Source organism: Nycticebus coucang, chromosome 5 (genome assembly GCF_027406575.1).
Source record: "Nycticebus coucang isolate mNycCou1 chromosome 5, mNycCou1.pri, whole genome shotgun sequence".
In the NCBI taxonomy this organism is placed as follows: domain Eukaryota; kingdom Metazoa; phylum Chordata; class Mammalia; order Primates; family Lorisidae; genus Nycticebus; species Nycticebus coucang.
Window position 1 is genome coordinate 17,225,043 of NC_069784.1, and position 24,599 is coordinate 17,249,641.

General features: G+C 35.3%; 1 protein-coding gene across 1 annotated transcript in view; it reads right to left on the bottom strand.

The window, feature by feature from the left end:
- The window catches only part of ZNHIT6 (zinc finger HIT-type containing 6), a 53,750-nt gene that overhangs the window by 19,090 nt on the left and 10,061 nt on the right, over positions 1-24,599 (bottom strand). The window contains exons 6-8 of the mRNA XM_053592636.1: positions 5,669-5,737; positions 4,163-4,243; positions 2,668-2,745 (exon numbers count right to left, since the gene is read on the bottom strand). Coding sequence (XP_053448611.1) covers positions 2,668-2,745; positions 4,163-4,243; positions 5,669-5,737 — 228 coding nt within the window. The remainder of the gene's footprint in view (positions 1-2,667; positions 2,746-4,162; positions 4,244-5,668; positions 5,738-24,599) is intronic.

The following is a 24,599-nucleotide window of genomic DNA, read 5'->3' on the forward strand; positions in this document are numbered from 1 at the left end:
GCTCAAATTTAAGAAAAATTTAAGCTTGCTCTTGCTCATCAGAGATGTAAGACAACTGCCATAAACCCTCCAAGAATGGAAAACAAAATCAGTGGAAACTGGCAATACCAAGTATCTGGTAAGACTTTACTCTGAAGTTACTGAAATGCTGTAAACCATAGGACACATTTAAAATCAAACCACCACAAGGAAACTAGATGTTTCTGCCTTGTAAGCACTTTTCAGGAAATAATAAAATCCTTCTATTTAGATTTTGCTTATCTTAAATTAGAGCCTACCATTTTATAACCTATAATAATCTTCCTTAGACGTTCTCTGGATGTACTTTGATGATGTAACTGTAATTATGTATATAATCAAATGTAAATGTTCATCTTAGCCTAACCATGAACGTATTATATGGAGAATATTGTGACTTACAATCTTATTAAAAAATAAATAAAAATCTATGCCTAAATATATCTCCACAGTATCTAGTTTCATTATTCATAATTAGAACATACTGATAAAACTGGAAGGTTCTTTAGAAATTAGGATACCTACTTCTTGAGGTTGACTTAATGATCAGAAATATTAGGACATGCACACACTTCTAACCTTAGTTCTCTTGCTACATCTACCACTTCTGTAATAACTTCCTCCACTGAAGTCTAAACCCCTGGAAGTTATGCACGAGGGTTGGAATCATCTTCTTTCAAACTTCTGTCAAAGTTGATAATCTGACCTCTTCCCATGAATCGCAAATGTTTTTAAATGTACCTAGAATACTAAATCTTTTCTAGAAGATTTTCAATTTACGTTGCCTTGATCCATCAGAGGAATCACTGTCTACGGCAAATATAGCCTTACGAAATATACTTCTCAAATAGTAAGACTACAAAGTTGAAATTACTCTTTGATTTATGGACTACAGAATTAAGGTGTTAGTAGGCATGAAACCAATATTAACCTCCTTGCACATCTCCTTCAGAATTCTTTGGTGACAAGCAACATTGTCATTGAGCAGAAATATGTTGAAAGAAATATTTTTTTCTGAGTGAGCAGTAGGTCTCAATAGTGGGCTGAAAATAAACAGATGTGGGGTCATCCAGGCCTTGTTATTCCATTTATACAGCACAGGCTGAGTATAATTAGCATAATTCTTAAGGGCTCTATGATTTTTGGAATGGTAAATGAAGATTAACTTAATGGCTTCAACTTTTAACAGTTACCAACTAACTGCATTAGCCTTAAGAAGAGAGTCAGCCTGTCCTTTCAAGCTCTGATACTATGCACTGACTTCTCTCTAGCTATGTAAGTCCTAAATGGCATCTTCTTTGTTGTTCAGTGTATCTACCTTCATCAATTATCTTAGCTAGATCTTCCTGATAATTTGCTGCAGCTTTTATATCAGCATTTGCTTCTTCGCCTTGCACTTTTAGGTTATAGAGATGGCTTCTTTCTTTAAATCTCATGAACCAACATGTTTGCTTCAAACTTTTCTTCTGCAGCTTCCTCACCTCTCTTAGCCTTCATACAATTGAATAGACGTAGGGCCATGATCTCCATTAGGTTTTGGCTTAAGAAAATGTTGTGGCTGATTTGACCTACCCAGACCACTAAAACTTTCTCCTTATTAGCAATAAACAATAAGTGTCATTCACTGGAGTAGTACTTTTAATTTCCTTCAAGACTTATCCTCTTCAATGACAATGTGGCTATCTGTTTGGCAGAAGGGGCCTAGCTTTCAGCCCACCTCAGCTTTGGACATGCCCTCCTCTCTAAGCTTAACCCTTTCTTGCTTTGATTTAAAGTGAGAGATTTGTAACTCTTCCTTCCACTGGAACGGCTACTCTTTAGCCTAATTTCAGTATCACTGTGTTTCGGGGAATAGGGAGGTCCGAGAAGAGAGAGACAGACAGGTCAGTAGGGCAGTCAGAATACATTTATCAATTAAGGTCACCATCTTATGTAAGCACTGTTCATGGAGTACCAAGTGGTACTAATGTATCACAGATCAGCACAACAAAATACTAATGAAAAAGTTTAAAACATTGTGAGAATCACCAAAATGTGACCCAGAGACGTAAAGCAAGCACATGCTGGAAAAATGGTTCAATACATTTGCTTGGGGTAGGGTTGCCAAAAATAATCAAACTGTAAAGAATGCAATGTCTGCAAAGTGCAATATAGTAATGTACAATAAAACAATATATGTCTGTATTTTAAAATATTCTAACCAGGTAATTTTTTTTTTTTTTTGTCGCCCTTAGTAGAGTGCCATACTCTCACAGCTCACAGCAACCTCAACCTCTTAGGCTTAAGCGATACTTTTGCCTCAGCTTCCCAAGTAGCTGGGACTACAGGGGCCCACCACAATGCCCAGCTATTTTTGTTGTTGTTGTAGTTGTCACTGTTGTTTTAGCAGGCCCGGGTCTGGTTCAAACCCGCCAGCCCTGGTGTATGTGGCCAGCGTCCTATCCTCTGAGCTACAGGCACCAAGCCATAACCAGGTAATTTTTCAACTAAACTTATTCTGGAAGTGCAATTATTTTGACTTGAGAATTATATTTAAAATCATAGGTTATAGTGTTAGCCAAATAATTTAACAACTTGCTACTTAAGCTAATCAACCTAAATTATAGAATTAGAAAATCTTTAAAGAAACTAGGAGGGAAACAGTTTTACCTTACTAAATTTTGCTGTGTATATTCAACCTTCATTAAAACTTGGACTCCAGTCTGAGAGCGAATGTAGGCTTTCAATCTGAAATAAAAGCATCATATTGAAGAACGCAATTCTGATTTTTAGTATTATTTCAGGATAGTCGGAAGAAGACTAAACATTTATGAATAGCTAGTAATATTTAAAATTCATCTACTCAAATATAGAAAAGGAAGTAAAAATGTTTTCTAAAAAAGATCTGGGGGAAAGAAATAACCTTTCTTCTTTGTTTAGTTATGCATCTTAAAATACAAAATATGTTTCAGTAAAAATTAATCTGGCTATATTATACATTTATTTTAAAAAATGTATGCCATTTAATGACATATTTTGTCTAACTGGTAAGTATATGACTACTGATAACTATATTATTACTTAGAAGAAGGAAAGAAACTCAACTAGCTTAACTGTCCCGAGGACACTGCCTGATATATGACATGGGCCTGCTTCAGTCAGGGGACTGCTTTTTATCCAAAGTGAAAGAATGAGATTTAATTAGAATAGATCAGATATTTTAGAATCCACCCATTCTAAATTTTAAACACCAGGCTTCTCTGAAACCAAACCAAGCATTCATTCATATTCCAAGCGAGTACCATCTGAAAATAAAGTCAACTGGGTTTCTGCCCAGGAGCACCGATAACTCACACTCTAACAATAGTTTCCTCTTTTTGAGTAATGCCGACTATACATGAGACCCTGCACTAAGAACTTCATATGTGCTATTTCTTTTAAAGCTTTGTAACAACTCTATCTAGGAGGTATTGTCATTATCATTTCACTGATGGGAAAAATGAAGGCCTGGAAATTAAGTAACTTGTTTTTAATCACACAGCTAAGAAGGGGCTATTCTCACCCAGATATCCAGGACTAAATTTTTCCACATACTATGTTAACTACTTTCATCCATGCTACATTTCTGAATAAGAGGCAGAGCATATCTTACTTAGTTCTATGAAGATGTGGCTGAAATAGGATTTCCTGTCTTTAACAGTTACTTGGAAACTCTTAATTTTCAGAGCTTTTGGTTCAACTTGAAAGGCACTTTAGTTTAAGGGTTAAAAGTACAGACTGATTCTAGACTGCTTGTGTCTATCTCAGCTTTCCTGTTTATTAGCTATATAAAGTTACTTAACTTTAAGATCAGTTTCCCATCTTTAAAATGGGTATAACAACAGTAGTCTTCCTTATGGAGTTATTATCGTAAGGATTAAGTGAATTAACACATGTATTATTACTACTATGAAGACTGTGTGGAACATAGTGAACAGTGGGTGTAAGTCACTATTGTCACCTCTACTGACTGACTTTTACTAAACACCAATGAAATGGGACAGAAAGTAAATTACACCAACATAACACGTTCTTATAGTTATGGTTTGACTTAATAATTACGCACATAACAAGTACTTAATCATTTATAATTACTTCATAAAATTAGAAGATTCTTAACACATACCTTTGACGAATTATAGGATCAGACTTCTCAGGATCAATGTAAGGTTTTAGAATTTCATGAATAGTTTTATCATCTGGTACTCTTTCCAATAAAGAAAAAACAAATAGGTACATTATTATTTATAATTTTCTGCTGAAAATGTTAAATCAGAATTACCAAATGTTGTGAACTTTTTCATTTAAATAACTGAAGAAAGACTTTTTATTTTACTCTTGGAAAAATAAAACATCCTTTTAGCAAAAATTACTTCGGAAAAAAGCTCAAAAAGACTTCTTGGGCATACTTAACAAGATCTTAAAAAATAACATTTTGAGATGCTCCTTATAAATTAATTGTAAAAATATGAAGCTTCCTTTAATATACAAATATAAAAAGAAAGAAGTCAGGATGAAATTCATTTGAAACTGGCAGAAATAAAAAATCTGAAACATTTTTCAGATGATGCTAATTTCAGTCAATGTTTATGTTTATTTATTCTAAATCATAAGACCAGATTAAACTATTGATACCAACTTTACTGGAAACAAAACATTTTAAATTTTCCAACACTCTTACATATGTACATTGTTTTAAACTTATATGTAAAGCTGTATAAACAAAATTAAGACACTTTTAAAATAGGAACTTTCCTCAACCATTTATACATTTTCATATATACCCCTGGCTACATATCCCTATTTGTAAAGGAAGTCTTTTCCCCGTCATTAATCAGTTATGCAACTTCAAATAACCAAGTTCTTCACCAAAATCCATGTGATAAAGACAGGACGTTTATGTATAATGTGAATATATACTAAATATACTACTTCAACAGCAACTTAAAAATTTTCATAACCCAAGGAATCAAATAGTACACAATCATTAACATTTTTAGATGACACTTGAAAATGTTAATAATATGAAAAAAGTAGAACAAAACACTATACAAATTAATTCCAATCATGAGTATACATATATAATTTCTAAAATAATTTATTTTCTGAGTGATACACTATAACAGTAATAGTAGTAATCTTTGCACAGTAAAATTTTGGGTCATTTTTCATTTCCTATACAAACCGCCCAGCTTAGGAAACAGAAAATTTTCAGCCCTCTTGATTCTCCTTTCATGCCTCTCCTTAAAATCTGTTGCACAGCTAAAGCGATCATCAGGATTTCTTTGTTAATCATTTTCCTTAGCACCAGCTCTACCAACGTTGTAGGTATTCATAAAAAACACATTATTTAGTTTTCTGAGTTTGTTTTCAAATTTTCAAGCAGAATCATATTCTATGAAGTCTTCCTTCACTTGCTTTTCTCACTCATTATTTCAGAGATTCATCCATGTTGATGTACATAACTACAGTTCATTCATTGTTAGTGTTGTTTAGCATGTCAACCTATGAATATACCACAACTTAGCTATCCATTCTACTATTAACATACACTTCATTAACAATTTATTTTAAATAAAGAATCTTAAAGTAAATATAAATTCAATCTTAACAGATAGTAGCTACATCATACCTTTTTTCTGTGTACTCAGCTTGACTTTGAGGAAATCGGAGCTTCACATGCCAACAAAACTGTTGTTTTCTAAGAGAGAAAATAATCATGGGAAGATCAAGATAGTCAATAAAAGTTTGAATGCAAATAAGCTTTTGTGAATTTTCATCTTGAGATAATCCTAAATTTATTATTAGAATTCAACACATCTTATCTAGGATTGTAGAAGCTATATTTTTGAAAGAATATATGTACTTGGAAGTGATCAGTTCTGAATTTCAAGGGCTTTACATTTCTGAATCAGAAGTTCTCATAGTTCAGGGGCTTTTAAGGTCAGTGTGCTACTACTTTAAGTTTACAAATACATTTCCTCATGACTAAACACAATGTCTTTGCCTGACTAGTCTGGAAATTAGGTGAATGAAGTATTGTCCGGTTGAGTCCAGCTGGCTGGAGACACACGTCTGAAGCATGAGGACGTGCATTCAGTAGCAAAACAGTAGACAACAAGCTGGTTGCTAAGCAGAATGCACTCTGAGCTGAGTCCCTTTTCTTTCAGGTCAAAACTTTGGTTTAATATAGGCTCAACAGTAACAACTCACTAAATGCCCAAGTTTAGAAAAATGACCTTATGTCCTATTTAACATAATGTAAATTTAGTGACACTAGGCACCATTCCTTTTTAAAAAATACAATCTTCCAAAGATTGAATCTATTAAAGAAATTTAAATGTCCTCACTACATGATGGTTTTACACAATGTTTTTCTTACTTAAAAGAAATTTCTAACAACCCCTTGGTGAGTTAACAGCTGGCAGCGCCTCTTCCAAGCAATGACCAGAATCTCCTTGAATGTCCCCTTTAGTAATAGGGTCTCAAACTCTCAAATAATTTTCTTTTAATATAATCTAACAGAGCATATTCGAGCCGTTACATGAACTAGTCAATTTTTTGTCAGAAGACAATTCCATAAACTCAAGTAAAATTCCTTCTATTAGGGTAAATTATCACAGATGTGCATGTGGCAATTTTTAAAAATAACAAGACAGTTGTTGGCACAAGCTAGAAAAAGATATGCTTAATTAGGCTTATGTTAGTAGTGCCACTTAACATACAAGAAACGCTTATGGTAAATTTTTTTTTTTGATAGAACAAAGTCAAAAAGCATCCTTTACTAATCTAAAGCCCAGATGTCTAAAATCTCAAAGAAAAAAAAAATCTTTAAAAAAATATTTCAATGCAAATGCAATAGTCTTAAATAATTCTTCCAAAACGAAACACCTTGCAATGTTCATTATCTGTGAAATAGACAAATATCCTTATCAAGAGGCTGACAGATTAATACATTTCTGAGTAAGAAATAAACTGATTTTGCTAATCTAAATCCACAATATGGCTTCTTTCTAAGTATGGTTGTTTTTCCATGTTGGCTTACAGGGTGTGGAGGATGGAAAGGATCACCAACTTGTCTTCTTGTAGAATTACAAATCATACTCAATCACCCCAATCATTGCTTAAGTAATGAAAAGAACCACTCACTTTTAAAAACATTCAGTAGACCATGAATGCCTTCTAAAAGTACCTAACATTCCAAACACAAAGAGAGAAAAGCCCTTAGAAGTAATTTTATTTTCTGTAGTTAACTAGTTGTAGTTATAACAGTCATTCACTTCTATTTCATTACATACATGCTGCTAAATTTTGACTATTACAAAACTTTTTCTATATTTGGCCTCAGTTCAAACATGAACAAATTTTAAAAGTACATTTATTTTACAATATGATCTTGCAATATTACAAAGACAAAGAAAGAATAATATAAAAACATTCATTATACCCACACTCAGATTTAGTCTCCACTTACATAGTGACATATTTTTAAGAGTTTTTTTTTTCTTCTAAGAACTAAACGGCTATCAATATAGTTGATGACCCTTTGTAGAGATGGGGTCTTACTATTTTGCTTAGGCTGGTCTCACACTCCTAGCATTGAGCAATCCTCCCAGAGTGCTAGGATCACAGATGTGAACGGCCACGCTTGGGATCCTTTTTGCTACTTTGATCCACGGTGGGCAAAGAGAAGTTGAAGGGTGTTATATAAAGAATTGCTGTGAAATGGGTACATTATTTACTCTAAAAAAGTTCCAATTCTTTAGTCTTCCTGAAATTCATGTAATTTCAAATTTCTTTAAAATCAAATCTCTTCATAAGCCTCAAAGAGTTAAGTTTCTTGTCCATTTTTCACAATTACATATACTAACACATGTCTCACCTAAAAAATACATATACTAAAATCCCAGGAAAATTACCAGGATCACTTGCAGCATTTTCTAAAGGAAGATTCCAAGATGTACAATCACTAAGGTACAGAAGGGTTTCTCAAACTCAGCAGTGCTGACATTTTGAACCAGATAATTCTTTATTATGGGAGACTCTGCATACTATATTTAGAGTCTGATGGTTAAAATTGGTGAAGTAATGGGGCAATTATTGAACCTTATGTTTCCTTTTGGACAACCCGACAAAGTAGCAGAAATACAGACTTCTTTGAGTCCTACGAAACCCAAGTAACTATTCATGGATAGCCACCCCCACCCCATGTATCAATACACACACACACACACACACACACACACTGACCATACATTCTCAATGGGGGCAGTATTACCTGAAGGGTACAAAAATTGGTTCTTTGAAGGGCCAATAAAAACTTAGACATTATAATATTTGTGGCCTTCCAAAGAGCCACTACACATAAATAAACAGTGTATCTATGGTATCAAAATATAATGGGAAAGAAAATTGGGAAAGAACATCTTAAAAGCCTCCTTGGGGGACATGAAAGAAAAAAAGAGATTCAGAAATACTTAAATGGTATATTAATGAAGGAAATAAACATTTTATACTTGTTTTCGGTGAATTAATGCAGGGCACCTATATACCAACTCTTGCTTATTAGAAACGTGAAGGGTCCTTTTCTCCCATAGTTTCAGGAAAGTAACAGATGGACAAAGAAACACACATGAGGGAAGGGGCTCTATATCCATGTCATCAGCTCCTCTGAAATGGCACTGAAATAGGTTGTTGTAAGATGTCAGAATTCATCAATAACCAAAAAAAAAAAAAAAAGTATGCAGAAATGAAATATTTTACCTATCAGATTAGTAGAGGTGTTTTTAAAATTAGAAATTTTAGGGAATTGCAGCAAAATGGACACTGTTGTTGACAGGAGTATAAACTGGTGCAAGCTTCTGGTAGTTCAATTTCATAAAAGTACAAATAGAAATTGTATGACTGACCTAGTACATATTTTTGCTTCAATAGTTTTATTGCTAGGAATTCATCCCAAAGAAATAATTGAGCATGTAATGATGTACACAAAATGTCTACTGTACCATTTTACATAACAGAAAAAAAAATTAGAAACAACCTAAATATATACCATCAAAAAATTGATTAAATAAACCATGAAAGACGTACATAATAAATTTAATTTATTTTTTTTTTATTTACTGAATTTTAAGTAGTCATAAAAGAGGCAGAACTAGGTCAGGCATGGTGGCTCACGACTGTAACCTAGCATTTTTGGAGGCAGAAGAGGTGGAGGATCACCTGAGCCCAGGAGTTTGATACCAGCCTGAGCAACATGGCAAGGCCCCATCTCTAAAGAAGTATAAAAAATCAGCCGGATACAGTGGCTTATGACTGTAGTCCCAGCTACTTGAGATGCTGAAGCAGGAGGATCATTTGAGCCCAGGAGTTTGAGGTTGCAGTGAGCTATGATGATGCCACTGCACTCTAGCCTAGGAGACAGAGCAAGACCCTGTCTCAGGAGAGAAAAAAAAGAGGCAGAACTACATGTACTGCCATAGAAAAATATACATACTGAATGACAGCATTTGTATTTAAAATACAGATTTATACATACATTTACAAATATACAGGACATGCCCCAAATTTTTAATTATGGTTAGCTTGACATTATAAAAGAACTCAACTCTTACTTAAAATTATGTTTGTATCGAATCTTTCACAGAATGATTTGTTATTTCTTATAATCAGCAAAGTCAATGATAGAATTGATAGAAAAGACAGGAATAATTTTAACATTCTTCTTAACTTAAAAAATATTTAATTATTAGATGTATTCATTTAAGATATCTCTTTTTCATCTTAGAAATTATTACCCAACCAGAACTAGGGTTACTTATCTACTCATTTGATAGTCTCAAAGCTCTTTTCTAAGAAATACATCACAACTAAGAGTTACAAATGGAGGTTAAATTTTAAGAACTAGCATTTCTAATACAAAGCTTAAAGTAACTTGAATATTCCTATTCTTTAAAAAAATTCCCAATTCTCCTTCTACTCCACTTAGTTAAGCAAAATTTATTCAAAGAAAACTTCTGAGGGCTCACTAAGGATTAAGAACATGGAGACTGAGAAGGGGAGGAACCCAAGACAGAGTTCTTTTTAGGCAATGAGACAACCACCCACCTTGGGCACTGCATTTTTCTTTCCATTTCACAATTTTCATATAAAAGCTTCTTGTTAGTTATTGACACTGTTATGCACTGTTAAGAATACTCAATATATTTTAATGTCCAGAGGTAGGACAGGAGAGGTTAAATAGATCTCGTGTTTAAAATCCCACTCTAATCATTTATTATTTAAGGTGTACTTGAACAAGAGACTTAATCTTTCTGTGCCTTAGCCTTCTCAAAGTAAATGGGATGGCAATAGTATTTGTATCCTAGATTTAAATGAATAAACAATACATCAAGAGTTTAGAACACAGCACTCAAAAATGTTCCTGTTATTATCACTGTTACAATTCGAAATGTCCTGCATTATGAAGCTTAGATTAGAAATACTCACAATGCCTCTGAGAATATTTTGCCATGAGTTAGTTCATAAGCAAATGCTTACACTGAATTTAGTGTTTAGTGGCTAGAGATGAAACTAGACATGTACATTATTAACAGTAGATTATAAAGGGCCCTGAATGTTCTGCTAAGCAATGTATTCTATCCTGTAATTAATGCACCAACAAGTAAGGTTTTTAAAGAAAAGTAAAATGAAGGGCTTACAGGGAGGGCTTCCATCATTCTACTACTTAACTGTTCTAAAGTATACTTGGGACATATGAATTCAGCCCTGTTCATAGTTATTAAGAGCATTTCCAACCACTTTTGAGAATCATACTGACATATCATGTCAGTTCAAATAGACGTAAAATTTTTTTAAGAAACTTCAGATTCTTAAACATAGGTGACTGATTCCATGAGGTAAGCTCAAAGCTAGACTTCCCATACAGATGATTTTCAGATTTAGTATTAGATATAGTTATCACTAATTAAATTAGAACATCTACAGGTTATTAAAATCACCAGTAGATCCTTTTACTAGAGAAAACTAGAAGTAACAATAGTAATTAGCAATAGTTTACTAAATGTTTTTTATATGTCAGGCATGGTTCTAAATGCTTTACATATATTAATTCATTTAACCATTATAACTCTATGAGGTAAATATTATTTCATTTGACAAATGGAAACACCAAGTTAGAAGGAAGAAAGTCACCCACCCTCCCAAGGTCATTATTCAGCTGGAAAGAAGCAGAGTTGGTATTTGAACCCAGGCAGTAACATACTGGAACTCTACAGTCTATAATCTACTATGCCATTACGAGCTTTTGAATAGGAAGTTAAGTAATAAACCATTATTTTTCAATACTGTGAATTCAAATATATCTCAGTTGTTTTGTATTTTGAGTATTTGCCTCCATATTTTAAAATTGTTTTTAAGTGATATTAGACATTTTGATTATCTACTTGGCAACCATTCCCTACCACTCACTACCATCCTTCCTAATCCACACCATACTTTGATAAAATGAACCCCATGCCTACCCTCCAGGGGTGTGCACCTGTTTTGGCTAAGAAAATCAATATATTATATTTTCTTGGACACAACAGCTCCAGATTAGGTAGTTTACCCGGATGGCTTAATTATGCTGAATGTGAGGTTTCCTGTTCAGTAATGAGGGAGACAAGCATTCCATCTGGATATTGACTATAACCCTGCTGCTAGCAGCACCCTGTAACTATGAGAAGTAAGCTGACACCATACAGGATACAATAGAAAACCAGAAATACAGTGGGTTCCTTGATGATATAACCAAGTCATTCCACCTTTCCTCTGTACATTCAGTTGCGAGAGCCCAAATGCCCTTTTTACGTAGCTCAAACCAGTCTGAACTGAGTATTCTACTTCCCGCAACATAAAGCATTCTAACTGATACAAGAAGTCAAGTTTTCCTCTTCTAAGTTTCCTCGTTTCCTCTTTCACTTACAAGCAACAGATAGAAAAGGAAGAGAGACCAAAATTGTCAACTGTTATTTCGCTTGGAAGCAGCAAAGGATACCTGATGGTATTTCAGGAAAAAAATGTTGTTCCACTGTCAGCTATAAAACCTTAATTTAATGCTGAAAGAACGACTATCTACCAAATTAAAAACCCTTCAAGAAAAAACTAAATGTACAAAATATCTACATAATCAATCCTTCACTCACAGGCATTTAATCTTTTAAAATATATTTCAAGTGAAAATTTAAACTTTCAAAAATAAACACAAACTTCCTTATAAAAATAATCTATTTGATTAGGATTGGTGCCACGGTAAGTGTTTTTGGAAGCATGAATACAAAGGATCTGCTTAGTTACTTAGTATGGATTGAAATAACTAGAATTTGGGAGAATGAAAACCACAATTTTATGTCTCACATCATTATATAAATACTTTGAAAAGTAACAGTCATATATTACATTTTTCCCTTTAAAAAATCAGTACCACCACTACATGATAATAGCAGGAAACAGGTTAACTATGTGATATTGGTCTTTGTAGAAAGCATATTAAGAAAATGGATGTAGCAGGTGAAGATTCAAATGAAAAAGAATATTTTGATTTCCAATAACTGATGAATCATTGACTACTTAATAAAGTAGTTCTCAACTGGAGGTGAGTGGGGTGGGTGGGGTCATCTGGAAATGGCTGGGTGGTTTTGGTCATTCCAAGACTGGGGAGCACTGGAGGCTTTCAGTGATGGAGGCAAGGAACACAAGCCTTCCTATAATGCCTGAGGAAGTCCCACACCAAGAAAAGTTGTCCCATGCCAAATGCCAGCTGAGTCTCTACTAAGAAATGCTAGAAAGTAAAAAACAGAGCAGATATATGCATACCAAAAATGAATACCAGCATCAAATGCTGGCATGTGTTTCATATTAGCTGTGGAGAACTTAGGCTACAGAGACACAGTGAAGAAGATGAACTATCCCAAACACTTTCAAAGATGGCTAGGAAATATGAAAAGAAAACATCCTAGGATTTAGAACAGTGACTAGCCTGGGGACACACACAGTAGTAGAACTTTCATAGTTGACCATCTCCTTAAGTTGACTAATTTTCATAGACCAGACACGCACCACACATACTTATAAGTACAGTACGCCTAGTTCCTTATGTTAACCACCTCTGTGTGTTGACCAGCTCATTACAGTTCTTTGAGTGAACTTACAGAAGTTCTACTGTAGTTAAATTCATTAGGAGATTAGGTGAGGACAGACTATAAAGATTCGTATTTGCATATGTATCTCTCATAGGGGCAGAAGAGATCTGCTCACAGTACGACTCAACCTAGCCCCCTCATCCATCACACGGCAGCGTGGGCCTTTCTACAGCATCTCAGCAGTTCTGCTGATCAAGCCTAGGTATCTATCTACATTTTAAAACTGCCCCACAGTTAATTCTGACATGCACTCTGAATCGAAAACCACCTGACACAAAACCAGCATGATTACTATCTCCATCATACAGATAAAGCCACAGGCACAGGGACGTAAGCAACTTGCCAAGGCAACTCCCTTACAGATAAAGATCAAATTTAATTTTCTATGTTTACCACAAAAGAAGCATTTGAGAAATACTAACTAATTATTATTTCTCTTTTAAAAAGAAAATACAGGCTCAGTGCCTGTAGCTCAAGCAGCTAAGGCACCAGCCACATACACTGGAGCTGGCAGGTTCGAATCCAGCCCGGGCCAGCTAAACAACAATGACAACTGCAAAAAAAAAAAAAAAAAAAATAGCCAGGCATTGTGGCAGGTGCCTGTAGTTCCAGCTACTTGGGAAGCTGAGGCAAGAGAATCACTTAAGCCCAGGAGTTAGAGGTTGCTCTGAGCTGTGATGCCACAGTGCTCTACAGTGACAGCCTGAGGCTCTGTCAAAAAATAAATAAATAAATAAACGAAAATACACAGAAGAGAACTTAATGTTATTTTGCTTAATGAGAATACTTGAAACAAACTGTATTTCTAACTGCCTGAAGGTAGCAATATCAAATGAGAGGGCAATAAGAAAAGGGAGTAAATTTCAGGCTACGGAATAGGGTATAGCATTTGAGAGTTTCAGACAGCACAAAACTGGGAGATGAGATGACACATTTCAGCTATTGGCAATGCTACCTATGACCAATGGAGGTATCTCTGAAGGACTCCTGGGGAGCACAGATGCATTAGAGGATTCTGAGCAGATGAGCGTTATGGTAAAGCATGTTTTGCAATAGTATATCTAGCAGCAGTGTGTAAGAGTGACTGAAGTGAGGAGATGAAGGTACAGAAAGGTGCCCCCTCTGTGATGCTATGTCACAGGAACACCCTCACCATTGTCTGCATGGTCCCAGTAAGCAAAGGCTTAACTGGGGAACTATCAGGCCTCTATTCTTTCACACTGTTTTTCTAAGCCTTTCTCTTGCTCTAAAATTCCTCCATCAAATTATATCAAAGCTGTCACAACAGAGAAACCACAGAGCTCAACATTTCAAATAGTCAACAAGTTTGTACCAAGTACCTATTATGTAATCCCTCAAAGCTCACTGCAAAATCCACTCCCCCTCCATGACCACAACTGCTAAACCCATCTCTTAACTTTCCTTTGCTTTTTTCGAAAGTCCGTTTGCAGCAAAGTATAAAGCTATGCTACTTACATTTATATCATGTTTAAAAAAGTCCCGTGCTTCAGTAAGTGTTGCAGCATAATTGTTTAAGGAAAAATGTGCTACTAACGTTAAACAAGGCTGGATGGATATATCACAGGACTATAATTAGAATGCTGTGATTTTATTCAAAGAACAAAAAGTACAATTTTTGAATTTGTAAAAGGTATGTTATTTCTTTACAAGAGGGACACCTAGTGGCAAGCTTCTAAAGCAGGACTGGACCTCTTACACATTAATTCTCATTGTTGTTTAACAATGAACACACCTCTATTAACACTGTAAGTGCGAGAGAGAGAGATACACGAAGAGAACTAAAGAACTCTATGTCAAAAGCATGGACTGAGAAGTTAAGGACTCACAGCTCTAAGCTGACAGGGGTAGAAGAATGGTAAGCAGAAAGACTGGATTGCTTAGAACCAAGGGTCCAGGTCATGTGGAGACGAACTAGGCGGGTAAGAAAGTTAAAACTGGGTCCTTATCTGAGGAATGGGTAGTTAGCCTACACAAAAGGGTCCAAGTGTGGAAGCTAAAGACACTACTGGGAGGGGATCCCTCAGTCCAATTCATTCTTCCAACTGACAAGTCAAAGTGCATTCCCTCTGCACTTGACCTCTGACCAAAATTGCCAGGAAAGTAAAATGAAGGCGTTATACAACCACATGAAACATGTTATCCAAGCACAACCAACATGGTCTCCAGGTTTGATATCCATACCTTCTTCCTATAGCAAACCATTAAAACTCAACTGAAAAAGAAGGAGCTTCAGATAAAAGCATGGAATTTTATATAATGGTATCAGAATGCTTTTCAAAGATTAAATTTACAACTCCAAATGTGCAATGGTCTTGCCCAGATCTATCAATATGTTTTTAGAATTGTTTTTTTAAAATTCGCTTATTTATTCTTCAAAACAATACATACAGTCTAAAATTTGAAAAGGTACAAATGGGCACACAATTACCATCCCTGTCCCTCCTCTACATAATTTCTCTCCCTGAAGGTAACCACTGTTACTAGCTTATAATATAAGCCTGTGTGTACGTAAATTTTATTTGTACATGCAATGGTAGCAATAAGCGAATGCTTATTTTAAACAATTAGAGTAACATGGTAGAGAGGATAACCTGAAACCTTCCCAGGAGTACACATTAAGAAATCCTGGAGAAATTTAACAAACATATTGAGCTTATCTGCAAATAAGAGAAATCTCTAGGAGCCAAAAGAAAGCAGGACTAAAAATCACAATGAAAAGCTGAAGTTAAACCTACTCTGGAGGCCTCTGAAAATTGTGGTAACCAGGAGGCTTTAGGTTAATGAGAATTAACCTCCCAGCGGGGAGCGTTGGGAGCCTGGAGCTGTGGGCAGAGAACACACACAGCTCTACACAGTTTTATGCCTGTCCGTATTGTCACCGAAAGACAGCTGTCGCACTGTCCGTCAGGGAACTGCCACTCCAGTGGGGTCCCCTCTCTGCCGACCGGGACTGGCCTCCAGACCTCAGTGTGAGTGAAGGACATGAGCGACATGAAACAAGGTATTGAGTATATTACCAGCAGAAGATCTCAAACTGAGATCACTGCAAACAAGTAACATGATGAATCAGAAAAATCCCATCTACTACTAGCAAAGGAGGATAACAGGGAAATCTGTCACCTCAGCTTGGTGCTCTAGGGAAATAGAAGTGAAGAGGTGGAGAATGGAGGAAGTTTCAGTTTTGAGTGTATAAATAAGGCTTCCTCAAATGGGTTTAGGGTTCAAATTATTACCACTAGTACAGACTGAGAGAGGGTCATTGATTTGTGCCACTGAGTATCTGACATAAACAAATGCACACCACTTTCTATATAGAGCTCACATGAACTTGAGTTAACAACTACATATTAGGAAATAAAACAAGCAAATAAACCACCATAATCAAGAGTCAGCAGAAAGAGCAGGTAACTAAATATAAACAAAAAAATACCACACACAATGGTACATTTCAAAACTATTAAGAAATAAGAATAATTGTGATTGATGTGTTACTTAGTTCAATGTAAACGTTTCACATTGTATATCAAAGCAGCACACTGAACCCCATAAATGCATCAATGTACAAAGTTATGATTTAATAAAAAAAATAAAAAAATACTGCACAGGCTAAAGATCAATTGATTAGATACAATTAAGGAAGGTAAAATAACTTGACAATGTAGCTAAATAAATTGCTCAGAATATAGCAAAGACAAAGAAGTAAGAGATCAAGATAATGCATTAGAATTTTCCAAAACTGTCATATTTAGCGCAAGAAATCCCAAGGAAGATAAATAAAAAGAAGTCTTACCAGGGGAGTATGGGTGGAGGAAGGGTAATTGGTGGGACCACACCTATGGTGTATCTTACAAGGTTACATGTGAAATTTACTAAATGTAAAATATAAATGTCTTAACATAATAACTAAGAGTATGGGTGGAGGAAGGGTAATTGGTGGGACCACACCTATGGTGTATCTTACAAGGTTACATGTGAAATTTACTAAATGTAAAATATAAATGTCTTAACATAATAACTAAGAAAATGCCGTGAAGGCTATGTTAACTAGTTTGTTGAAAATATTTCAAATGTATACAAAACAAGCACATTGTACCCCATGATTGCATTAATGTACACGACTATGATTTAATAAAAAAAAAAAAAAAAGAAGTCATACCAAGTGACACATCATAATGAAACTGCAGAACAACAAAGACATAAGTGAAGGTTTTTAAAAACTGGAAGACAAAAAATGAATATAAAAAACACTGTTCTCAATAGTGGCAAAAGCAGTAAGATGACAATGGAATATATGAGCAGAGCACTAAAATGTCAGCTTAGGATATTTCACACATAGCTAAACTATCATTCAAAAGTAAGGGTGAGTCATATGATTCCATATGTCAAAGTCTGAACAAGCAAAACAAGTGTTGGGGGAAAAATAAAGCAAGTCTCTATGGAAGAGAGGAGTTAACTAGGAAAAACCTTTCTGGGGTGATGGTAGCGTTCTATCCAGGGGTCCTCAAACTGTGGCCTGTGGGCCACATGAGGCAGTGTGATTGTATTTGTTCCCGTTTTGCTTTTTTATTTCAAAATAAGATATGTGCAGAGAGTATAGGAATTTGTTCAGTTTTCTTTTTAAACTATAGTCCAGGCCTCCAACTGTCTGAGGGACAGTGAACTGGCTCCCTGTTTAAAAAGTTTGAGGACGCCTGTTCACAGGAACTGAATTATACACGTGTATGTATTTGTCAAAACTCAGCAAGTGTACATAAATAAGATTTGTGCATTCTATTGCATGTAAACTTTACATTAAAATGCAAACAAATATTGAACTATAATTAATGATGCTTAAATGTTCAGGGGCTAGTAGAGTGATTACCTGTATTTACTCTGAAAGGTACCAAATAAAATATAAGATGGGTTAATGGATGAACAGACATGTGATAAAGTATTTATAGTAACATGCTAATGACAGAATTCAAGTGGTGGGAATATGGGGCATTGACTGCAAAATTCTTTCAACTTTGCTTTCTGTTTCAAATTTTTCATAATAAAATATTAGTGAAAACTTTTAAGTAGGCAAAACTAATCTATAAGATTGGAAGTCAGAGTTAACTTGAGAGGAAGTAGAAGGTATTCCCACGAGGTGTAAAGTGATGTTCTCTTTCTTGATCATTAATTATACACATTAATGATTTGTGTACCTTTGGATATGTATTGCATTTCTATTACATTCTTTTTACAAAGATGAAATAAAGACATTTTCAGACAAAAAAACTAAAAAAACAAAAATCTTTATAAAACCCTCAATAAAGAAACTTTAAAAAGAGGGAGGATAAAATATATTAAAGAGGGAGGTTTGGAATTTTTTTCAAAGTGAATAAAAATGTGTGGGGAGATTATGTATATTTTACTGATGACAAAAATAAGGAAATATATAGAGTGTTAAGGTCGCAAAGCTAGCAAACAGCAGAGATGGGTTTAAAACCATTGTATTCTGACTCCAAAAAAACAAAAACAAAAAAAGCCCAGTTGATTTGAACAGACAGGGACCAGAGACATTACTCCCACAGTTACATACATGGAGACTATTGTGTAGAGCAGGGGTCCTCAAACTTTTTAAACAGGGGGCCAGTTCACTCTCCCTCAGACCATTGGAGGGCCGGACTATAGTTTAAAAAGAAAACTATAAACAAATTCCTATGCACACTGCACGTATCTTATTTTGAAGTAAAAAAACAAAATGGGAACAAATACAATCACACCGCCACATGTGGCCCGTGGGCCATACTTTGAGGAGAATATATAATATTCTCCAACTTCTTCTTATTCAAAGAATTATTTCTTAGAATGTCCTCAATACAGGTTAATGGCTTCAATCCAAATTCTATTACAACAAGAAACAAACAATGGGGTATATGATTTTTCTTATCTAACACAGAGACACAAATATGAAATATTTTATGTATGGAAATGTTTTCTGGCAATAAGACCCATACTTAAGTTGATTCTCAAAGGGTTTCGGATCCATACTTAAGTTGATTCTCCAACGGTTTCAGAAAAACACTGAATTAAAGTAAGCTTTACCTCTTTCAAACAACTGTTTACAGGCCAACAATTTTTTTTTCACTGAAAAAAATATATCACACATAGCATTCAAAGACAATACTTCTACATCTACTTGTTTTGTTTGCAGCTGCACGAAATTCCACTGTATGAAGGTACCATCATTCCTTCAACTCAGTCCATACTGCAGGATACGTTAGGTTGTTTTTATACTTAAAAACAATGCTATAATAGATACCCTTGTACACATATTTCAGTGAACTGTTATTAAGACATTTGTAGGTTACATTTCTTATTTATCTGTAACATTTTAAGATGTATAACATTTTTAAAAATATTTGTTTTATATAACAAAATGTCTAACTTTCTAAGAAATATTGTCAAACTGTCATCTAAAATGACTATACCAATTTAACTTTCAAAAACAGTGAAACAGAAAAATGGACAGGTTAACTTTTACCTTAATTAATGCATGCTTATCAGTCATATGTCATATAGGTAAAAATGCCTTTTTATGACCATTTACTTTTACCCTTTACCCCTTTTTCTAATTAGTTGCTAGTCTTTTTCCTTATTAATGCATAACCAGTCTTTGTCATATATATTAAAGATTTTGGAGTCCAGTTTGTTTTTTGACTTTCTCATGGTCTTATTTTTAAAATGTTATGTAGATTTAGTGTTTTTTTTCTTTTTCCTTTATGGCTCTTGGATGGGATATTTCTTCTCTTCAAGATTATGAAAATATTCTCGTACTTTTTATTTCATTTTTAAGATTTTGATCTACCTGGATGTTTCTTAGTAAAAGATCCAGTTTTCTCCCTCAAATGCCAAGCTGTCTCAACCTCATTTATTGAAAAAATAATCATTTGTTTTAATTTAAAATGCCACCTTGATTCTGTACCAGAGAACCAAACGTACGATGTTTACTTCCTGTAACCTAAGTGAATTATAGATTTCTATGCGAACACTATAAAACTTTTACTACAGTTTCATAAATTTTACTGAGTCCAGCCTTATTACTCTTCTTTTTTCAGGTTTTTCCTGGCACTTCTCCCATGTTACTCTCCAAAATGAACTTCAGTCTCTTTTTCCTTTTCAATGAATAAATGATTTCAGACTCTCTTCCTTCTCAATGAATAAATGAATGAATAACAAAAAAACCAAAATCCCATTGATATTTTAATGAGGATCATATGAGACTTAAAGGTCATTTAAGAAATGTTATTTCTATAGTACTGAGTCCCTTAAGAACATGGCACTTGATAGAGGGTTGAGGGCGGAGCAACATGGCAGCCGAGTAACAGCTTCCTTACATCTGGGCACCGTGAGTCTGGGGAGATAGGACTCCAGGCATCTCTGGCTAGTGGGAACTGCCTATCATCACTCCTATGAGGATACAGGGAGTCAGCGAGAGACTTCTGGACCCCAAGAGGAGGACTAAAACAGTGGAAAACCGGCAAGTGGTCGCGTGTGTTCAACCCGTCTAAACCCGCCCACAACTTCCACAGGCACAAGAACTTAAAGAGCAAGAGGAAGTGAAAGGAAAATTAGGGCAAGGAAACAGATAAAAGAAATCACTCATGAGGAAGAATCAGCAGAAAACTCCAGGCAACATGAAGAACCAGTCCAGAACAACCCCGCCAAGGGACCATGAGGTAGCTACTGCAGAGGATTCCACCTATACAGAAATGTTAGGAATGACAGAAAGGGAATTTAGAATACACATGTTGAAAACAATGAAAGAAATGATGGAAACAATGAAGGAAACTGCTAATAAAGTGGAAAATAACCAAAAGGAAATCCAAAAACAGAATCAAATCAGAGATGAACGATATGAAGAATATAAAAAGGATATAGCAGAGCTGAAGGAAATGAAACAGTCAATCAGGGAACTTAAAGATGCAATGGAAAGTATCAGCAACAGGTTAGACCATGCAGAAGAAAGAATTTCAGAGGTAGAAGACAAAGTTTTTGAGATAACTCAGATAGTAAAAGAGGCAGAAAAGAAGAGAGAGAAAGCAGAACGTTCACTGTCAGAATTATGGGACTTTATGAAACGTTCCAACATACGAGTTATAGGAATTCCAGAAGGGGAAGAAGAATGCCCCAGAGGAATGGAAGCCATACTAGAGAATATTATAAAAGAAAATTTCCCAAACATCACCAAAGATTCTGACACACTGCTTTCAGAGGGCTATCGGACCCCAGGTCGCCTCAACTCTAACCGAGCTTCTCCAAGACACATTGTGATGAACCTGTCCAAAGTCAAGACAAAAGAAAAGATTCTGCAAGCTGCCAGGAGTAAGCGCCAGTTGACCTACAGGGGCAAATCCATCAGAGTGACCTCAGACTTCTCTAATGAAACTTTCCAAGCAAGAAGACAATGGTCATCTACCTTTAATCTACTTAAACAGAACAATTTCCAGCCCAGAATTCTGTACCCTGCTAAGCTAAGCTTCAAAATTGATGGAGAAATCAAATCATTTACGGATATACAAACATTGAGGAAATTCACCACAACAAGACCAGCTCTACAGGGAATACTTCAACCTGTTCTGCACACTGACCACCACAATGGATCAGCAGCAAAGTAAGAACTCAGAAATCAAAGGACAGAACCTAACCTCCACACTGATGCAAAAGATAAAACTAAGCAATGGACTCTCACCAAATAAGACGAATAGAATACTACCACACTTATCAATTATCTCCATAAATGTTAATGGCTTGAATTCCCCACTGAAGAGACACAGATTGGCTGACTGGATTAAAAAACACAAGCCATCCATTTGCTGTCTGCAAGAAACACACCTGGCTTCAAAAGACAAATTAAAGCTCCGAGTCAAGGGTTGGAAGACAATTTTTCAGGCAAATGGAATTCAGAAGAAAAGAGGAGTTGCAATCTTATTTTCAGATACATGTGGATTTAAAGCAACTAAAGTCAAAAAAGACAAAGATGGTCACTTTATATTGGTCAAGGGAAAACTACAACAAGAAGACATTTCAATTCTAAATATCTATGCACCAAATTTAAATGCTCCCAGATTCTTGAAACAGACCTTACTCAGTCTGAGCAATATGATATCTGATAATACCATCATAACAGGGGACTTTAACACACCTCTTACAGAGCTGGACAGATCCTCTAATCAGAAATTAAACAAAGATATAAGAGATTTAAATGAGACCCTAGAACAATTATGCTTGATAGACGCATATAGAACACTCCACCCCAAAGATAAAGAATATACATTCTTCTCATCACCCCATGGAACATTCTCCAAAATTGATCATATCCTGGGACACAAAACAAATATCAACAGAATCAAAAGAATCGAAATTTTACCTTGTATCTTTTCAGACCATAAGGCACTAAAGGTGGAACTCAACTCTAACAAAAATGCTCGACCCCATCCAAAGGCATGGAAATTAAACAATCTTCTGTTGAATAACAGATGGGTGAAGGAAGAAATCAAACAGGAAATCACTAACTTCCTTAAGCATAACAACAATGAAGACACAAGCTACCAAAACCTGTGGGATACTGCAAAAGCAGTTCTGAGAGGAAAATTCATCGCTTTAGATGCCTACATTCGAAAAACAGACAGAGAGCACATCAACAATCTCACAAGAGACCTTATGGAATTGGAAAAAGAAGAACAATCTAAGCCTAAACTCAGTAGAAGAAAAGAAATCTCCAAAATCAAATCAGAGATCAATGAAATTGAAAACAAAAGAATCATTCAGAAAATTAATGAAACAAGGAGTTGGTTTTTTGAAAAAATAAATAAAATAGATAAACCATTGGCCAGACTAACTAGAAATAGAAAAGTAAAATCTCTAGTAACCTCAATCAGAAATGATAAAGGGGAAATAACAACTGATCCCACAGAGATACAAGAGATCATCTCTGAATACTACCAAAAACTGTATGCCCAGAAATTTGACAACGTGAAGGAAATGGATCAATATTTGGAATCACACCCTCTCCCTAGACTTGGCCAGGAAGAAATAGACCTCCTGAACAGACCAATTTCAAGCACTGAGATCAAAGAAACAATAAAAAAGCTTCCAACTAAAAAATGCCCTGGTCCAGATGGCTTCACTCCAGAATTCTATCAAACCTTCAAGGAAGAGCTTATTCCTGTACTGCAGAAATTATTCCAAAAAATTGAGGAAGAAGGAATCTTCCCCAACACATTCTATGAAGGAAACATCACCCTGATACCAAAACCAGGAAAAGACCCAAACAAAAAGGAGAATTTCAGACCAATCTCACTCATGAATATAGATGGAAAAATTCTCAACAAAATCCTAGCCAATAGATTACAGCTTATCATCAAAAAAGTCATTCATCATGATCAAGCAGGCTTCATCCCAGGGATGCAAGGCTGGTTCAACATACGCAAGTCCATAAACGTTATCCACCATATTAACAGAGGCAAAAATAAAGATCACATGATCCTCTCAATAGATGCAGAAAAAGCATTTGATAAAATCCAGCATCCTTTTCTAATTAGAACACTGAAGAGTATAGGCATAGGTGGCACATTTCTAAAACTGATTGAAGCTATCTATGACAAACCCACAGCCAATATTTTACTGAATGGAGTAAAACTGAAAGCTTTTCCTCTTAGAACTGGAACCAGACAAGGTTGTCCTCTGTCACCTTTACTATTCAACATAGTGCTGGAAGTTCTAGCCAATACAATTAGGCAAGACAAGGAAATAAAGGGAATCCAAATGGGAGCAGAGGAGGTCAAACTCTCCCTCTTTGCTGACGACATGATCTTATACTTAGAGAACCCCAAAGACTCAACCACAAGACTCCTAGAAGTCATCAAAAAATACAGTAATGTTTCAGGATATAAAATCAATGTCCACAAGTCATTAGCCTTTGTATACACCAATAACAGTCAAGAGGAGAAGCTAATTAAGGACACAACTCCCTTCACCATAGTTTCAAAGAAAATGAAATACCTAGGAATATACCTAACGAAGGAGGTGAAGGACCTCTATAAAGAAAACTATGAACTCCTCAGAAAGGAAATAGCAGAGGATATTAACAAATGGAAGAACATACCATGCTCATGGATGGGAAGAATCAACATTGTTAAAATGTCTATACTTCCCAAAGCAATCTACCTATTCAATGCCATTCCTATCAAAGTACCTACATCGTACTTTCAAGATTTGGAAAAAATGATTCTGCGTTTTGTATGGAACCGGAAAAAACCCCGTATAGCTAAGGCAGTTCTTAGTAACAAAAATAAAGCTGGGGGCATCAGCATACCAGATTTTAGTCTGTACTAC